This window comes from Neovison vison, chromosome 12 (assembly GCF_020171115.1).
Source record: "Neovison vison isolate M4711 chromosome 12, ASM_NN_V1, whole genome shotgun sequence".
Classification (NCBI taxonomy): domain Eukaryota; kingdom Metazoa; phylum Chordata; class Mammalia; order Carnivora; family Mustelidae; genus Neogale; species Neogale vison.
Genome location: NC_058102.1, coordinates 120,727,066 through 120,733,065, shown reverse-complemented (window position 1 = coordinate 120,733,065; position 6,000 = coordinate 120,727,066). Strand labels below are relative to the sequence as shown.

The 6,000-nt window shown below is 52.0% G+C and overlaps 1 protein-coding gene across 4 annotated transcripts in view; it reads left to right on the top strand.

Annotated features, from left to right (window-relative positions):
* The first annotated feature begins 684 nt into the window (after positions 1–684).
* SEPHS1 (selenophosphate synthetase 1) overlaps positions 685–6,000 on the top strand; it is a 31,288-nt gene continuing 25,972 nt past the window's right edge. Inside the window, exons 1-2 of one of the 4 annotated variants that reach the window (XM_044229295.1) lie at positions 685–824; positions 3,717–3,986. In XM_044229295.1, the coding sequence (XP_044085230.1) occupies positions 3,794–3,986 (193 nt within the window). In that variant the 5' untranslated portion in view covers positions 685–824; positions 3,717–3,793. Of the gene's footprint in view, positions 825–1,351; positions 3,515–3,716; positions 3,987–6,000 lie in introns of those variants that run through there. The other 3 variants (XM_044229297.1, XM_044229296.1, XM_044229294.1) reach the window with 3 other exon arrangements.

The window sequence follows — 6,000 nt, the reverse complement described above, 5'->3', positions numbered from 1 at the left end:
AAAACTTTGCGGGACGTCTGCATATCCACTAAGGCTCACGTTGGCTCCCGAGCCAGGCTAAACAATAGAAAGGAGAGACGACAGGGGTCATCATTAATCAAACGCGCCGTTTATGTTTTTTTGTAAAAAAAAAAAAAAAATCTTTCCCGTGGCAGAGGCGGCTTCCCCTCTGCTCCCACTCTTTTTCAAATTGTTTTCCACGGTCATTGTCTCCCAGCCCGAAACGACGGCGGCGCTCGGGGAGCAGGTACAGCGTCCCGCAGGGTGTAGCGCGGTGGAGCCTGGCCAGGTTTTGGAAAACATTCCCGGCCCTTCCGGCGGGTCGAGGAAAAGTAGGTGGTGGCCCGGGCGCCAAAGACTGCTGCCAATGCAACTCGCAACTTTTGAAATCAATCCTTTTTGCATCATGCAACGGATGCCACCGCTCCTTGGGTTTGCAACCCCCCACCCCTCCCCCGAGACCAATCATTGCCGCGCTCGGGCCTGCACATCGCCCCCGCCCCCTTCCCGGGCCGCACGCAGCCACCGAGCCGCTCCGGCCGCGGCCCGCCGCCTCTTAAAGGGCGGTAGCCGGCCCTTAAAGGCCCCTCGCGCGCGGCGCACGGCGGAGCGCGGCGGCCCGGTTCCCGGCAGGGGCCCGCCGAGCCAGGCCTAGCCCCCGCGGCGCCCAGGCGCGGCCCGGGCCCTCCCGCCCTCCGCGCCGCCGCCGCCGGGAGCGGCATTTTTATTCAGGCGACGCTTAAGGGAGCCCGGCCGCGCCCGGTGCATTGTGGGAGCGCCGGAGTCCCGTTTTCGGGAGGAGGAGGAGGGCGCAAAGCGAACCGGTAAGCGCCTGGCTTGGGGAGGGGGGGGCGCGACGCCAGGCTTAAAGGGGAATATTCGTCCGCAGGCCCATGGCGGCCGTGCAGATCCCCCTCCGGGCCGCCCGGGCCCGCCGGGAGCCGTGCACGGCCGGCGCTCTCCAGCGCTGCCTGGAGAGGGGCAGAGCCAGGGCTTGGTGGGGCCGCTTTAAAAAAGAAGCACCGCCCGCGCCGCCGCCGCCGCCGCCGCCGCGCGGAGCCGGGGAAGGAGGGAGGGAGGAAAGGGCGGGGGAGGAGTGGAGGGGGAGGGCGGCGGCGGCAACGCAGGGGTTAATTTTTTCGCCCGCCGACATTTTTGCGCGGCGGCGGCGGCGGCCCGCGCGCGCGGCGGGAGAACCCAGCCCGGTCCCCGGGCGCGCCGCGCGGCCCCTCCGGGGCCCTCCCCGCCCCCACGCGCGCGCCCTCCGGCCCGCAGGCGCCGCCTGACCCTTGGCGCCCGGGCCAGGCTGGCCTCGCGGGCCGGGGTCCCGCCGCGCTCGCGCCCGCCCCTCCGCGGCCGGTTAGCCTTGCGCGCCTCGCGCCCTCGCTGCGGTTGCCGCCGCCGTCGCCGGGAGAGCTGGCGGGCATGGCCCAGACGGCGGTGCCGCGCTGCCTCCGCCCGGCCGCGGCCAGCCAGTCGCGCCGCGCCGCACAAAGAGCGGAGGCCCGGTCTGCCTTTAAAGGCGGCAGCCTGGGACTTAAGGTGTCCCCGCGTGCCGGCCTCCGCGCTTCGGCTGCGTCCTGGACGCGTGCTGCATGGAAAGCGCCCGGTCTCCGCGCGCCGGGCCCGGAGTCCACCTCTTTGTTTATTTCCTGGGCTCAGGGGCTTGGGGGTTGGGAGGTAGGTACGGGGCTGTGGCTGCACGCTCTCCCATCCCTGCTTACCGTGCTCCCCGAGCTGTGCGGCCCGCTTGGCGCCCTTGGTTTAAAAAAAAAAAATTAAAGGTGGCCGAGAAGGAAAGGGTTAACCGTTGTCTTTAAATATTCATATCATTGTTTTAAAGGTGTAAACAGGCGGCTTCTGGGTTGGACTGCTTTATGCTATGCACATTTACTCCCCCCATTAATTACGATTTCCCCAAGCACCCCCCCACCCCCATTTTCGCACACCCACCCTCCAAAAACTAAGTTTTCAAGGTTCGGACGAGAGTGTGGATGTGTGTCCCTCGTTCCATTTCGAATTTTAAGGCGCCTGAGTTCTTTCTGGACTTAAGGTGTTTTAAACTTTTTTTCTCTTAAAAATCTGGGAAAATAGAAATTACGTTTAAAAGGAAGTTAGTTGCTCAAATTCCCCGCCTCTTTCGGGGAAGGGGGAGTCGGTAGGGCTGGAGGTAGGAAAATAACTGGATGCCTCGTGAGTTGGATTTTTTTCCCCTCTGGTAGGAGTGAGGCTGTGTTAAGTGCGAGGCGTTTTGTGAGCAAAGCACTGTTGTTTTGTTCCAAATTCTTCCAAGTCAAAGTGCTATTGGACTTTTCCTAACTCTGAAATGGCTTCAGAATTCCCCTCTGGGTAATTTGCTTTGCTCTCCTGCCACCTTCCTTTTGCACAGGTGGTTTTCTTGGAGTCTTGGGAGGTTTATTCCTGCAGAGTTGTAGGTTTCAAACCGAAATGATTGCTCACCCCCAAACATGTTTTTGTAAGGACAGTTTGGATTACTGCCCATACTCGGGCTTTGTGAGATTTATTTTATTTAGTTTTTGTGTGTGTGTGTGTGTGTGTGTGTACGCGTGAGTGCCAGAGAGAGAGATTTTAAATGAGTGATGTGCTTCCCAGGAGATCAGAAACTCTATAAATGGGAATTATGTTCTTAATCATAAATTTTATAGGGGAAACTGACTCTAAAACTTGGGTGTTTGTAATCTTATGCCCAATAAAATACCAATCTGGAGGTTTGTAAAACCTGGGAGCACTTGTAAGATTCTGGTTTAACCTCGGAGACTTCAAATTTAGAAGTTTGCCCTAGAAACTTTTCACTGGTACCTAGTACCATAAATGCCAGTGATTTAGTACAGTTTAATTTCTCATTTTCGTTCTGCAGTGACACCGTAGTGAGCAGGAGCAAGCGTATTTGTTTTGCCAATGATGTGTGTGTACTGGTTGGTTGGGCGGGATGTTTGCTTTCTAGGAAAGCGCTCTGCATTAAAATATTAGAGCATTTTCCACTGCTCTCTTGGAGAAAATTAATCTTGCTGTGTTAAACAGGCATTCCACTTTTCAAGTTGTGTTCTTTAGTGAGGCTTCCTTAGTTTTGGATCATCTTCTACTTTTGGCTGAGAGTAAAAACATGCTTTTCTAAAATTGAGCATCATAAAGAATTTCATGAAATGCGTTTCCATCAGCATCCTTTTCCTGCAGGGTGTCTGTCTCATGGGCATTTTATTTTTCTATGTGAGATAACAGAAGATATTAAAAGGTTTTCCAGAAAAGTGCTGTTAGCCAGGCCTTGTAATTTCTAAACCATAGAGCTCCTAGGTTGACAGATGCAGTGACTTGAAGTTTTCTCATGATGCTGGCCTCCAGAGGAACCTTTGGGACTTACTGCTCAAGATGGCCTTGTGTTATGTGCCAACTGGCACAGACTGCCTTCTTCGGGGGGGTGTCCTGGCTGCCCCTCAGAGCCCCAGTTACAGCGACACAGACGTCAGGTCTTCTCCCAGAGAAGATGTCTGTGATGGTACAGTCACTTTTTAAAATGATTTGTTCTGGCTTATGCATCCCTGTGATGAACTATTGGGGCTTCTGATCCCCCTGTGCCTGTGGTCTGATGACTGCAGCTCTTTTCACACTTACTTGTCACTGTCCTGTATTCACTTGATTCTTAGCAAGTACCGGTGAGAATTCTTTTAATGGTGTCTTTGTTTTTTGGCTCGACCTAGGTGGATCTCTGAAGAAACCAGCCAGCTAGGAGAGGGAGGGGAGGAGCCCGGTTGTGAGGAGTGCGCGCCCCAGAACCATGTCTACGCGGGAGTCCTTTAACCCGGAAAGTTATGAATTGGACAAGAGCTTCCGGCTAACCAGATTCACTGAACTGAAGGGCACCGGCTGCAAAGTGCCCCAAGATGTCCTGCAGAAATTGCTGGAATCCTTACAAGAGAACCACTTCCAAGAAGATGAGCAGTTTCTGGGAGCAGTTATGCCAAGGCTTGGTATGTGAACCATTATCTCTTTTACGCTTCCCAAAAGGAGAGCATCTTGGCTGCCACTGTAGTCAATGAGTCGAAAGCCAAATTTCTGTCATCCCGTGGTGCCTTGTTCTACAAGTTTAATTTCTATAAGGATTCAAAGAGCAAAGCAACGATAACTATTCTATTATCCTAACTTATTTGGAGGAAGTATTGAAAAGCATCAAGAAATGTACTCTAACCATTTTTAAACCATTAAGTGTGCAGTTGAGACAGTTCTGTTACAGTAAGAGTATTTTTTACTAAATAGAATTTTATAGTTAGCTGAGGATTAAGCAGAAACTCCTTATTACCCCTGTCCTAAAATTTTCCTTAAAGCTCTTGCATTCTCTCCTTTGCCTTAGGAAAGGTAGTCCATATGTGTCATTGTGCGGTGCTTCGAGGGTGGTGACTGGGCTGGGGGGGGGGGGCTCTGGTGTTCCTCTGCGCCGTGCGCTGTTTGATGAGCTCCGTCCGATAGGGAGGAAGGAGAAGACGAGACCGAGTCTGTGCCTGACCCGAGGGCGTCGTCTGACCTGGAGAGGGTGGTGTTTTGTTTTGTTTTTGACTAAATTCCGATGTTTTAGTGGTTTGCCTCTTCCCAAACACAGTGTTCAGAAGGAAATTCTAGGCTCTTGGGATATTTGTTAAGCTTTCATTGTCTGGTGTGTTAAGGATGTGGCATAAGCCCATGATCACTTGGCCTTTGGAGTGTCAGGCACGGACTCTAGAAGTTGGAGTGTTTGGTGATCATGGTGTGTGACCCGATCGGCTTTCTTACGTAAGGTCTTCATTCTGTTCTTTTTCACCCATTGTTTTATTGTGCAGTTCTGGCGTACAGCATTCTGTCTCACAACCCAGGATGCTCCTTTCTTCCCTGATATGTAAAGCAGATACAAAAGCAGAGCTGCTTTGGTTGGAGGAGGGGAAACTTCACACCCCACGCTCTAGGGGCTGCAGGGCTGGCTCCCACAAGCTCAGTTAGAAAACCAGCCTCGTCTAGCTGATGCCTAAGCATGGAGAAATACCACGTGAATGAGTTGGATTAGATGTTGGCTTACTTGTCAAAAAATAAGAATGTACTGAGAACGCTGTCAGTTAACTCTGTCGAGAGAAATAAGCTGCCAAATGGGCAAAACCAAATGCAAGAAGCCTTATGGATACAGTAGGAGTTCCTCTTGATGACGTCCCCGGTTGACCTGATGAGCATGCCATGTACTGTTAAGCACTTGGAAAACGGGTCAGGTCATTTGCTCCTTGCCTCAGCCCCATGACGCTCAGGAAAGCCGGGTAACCCATTCCGTGTCACTTGGCGAGCGAGGGTGGGGACCTGGAATCCATGTTTTCTGATTCCTCCGCTCACCATACTGTTTTGTCGCCCAGTTTCTGTAAGTCCAGCATGTTTGCAATGAGAAGAGGGACTGCAGGCTACATCCTAACTGTGGCAAAGGGGACAGATGGGAACAGCAAGAGGAGAGGCAGAGAAAAGCTGTTAGAAGAACACTAGCACGAAGAAGTCTAGTCTCCTAGGGCTTTTGAGAAGCATTTGGAAGCCATGACCTTTTCCCAGAAAAATGCACACTCACAAAATTGAGCATTCATGGCATTCTCCAGGGGTAGAAGGACCCCAGGTTACCAGCAGATGGGTGCTGAAGGAAGCGTAGTATTTAAAACCTCGTCCAGAAGTGGTAACTTCTAGAGAGCCAAAGCTTTGCTTTGAAATCAGATCTAGATTCTTGTCTGGACACAGTCACTACCGAGTCACTAATGTTAATCTGAGCGACAGTGTCCCGATCTTTAGAATGAGCTAACCATACTTATGGTTTCTAAGTGTTGGAAGTACAAGAAATTATGTATGTGTGTATGAGTCCCGATCTTAAAATGAGCTAACCATACTTATGGTTTCTAAGTGTGTGTATGGACCATGTGTATCTTTACCCAGACAGACATATAATCTATGTACACAGCAGTCAATGTGTTTATCTGTTTTTAAACTATT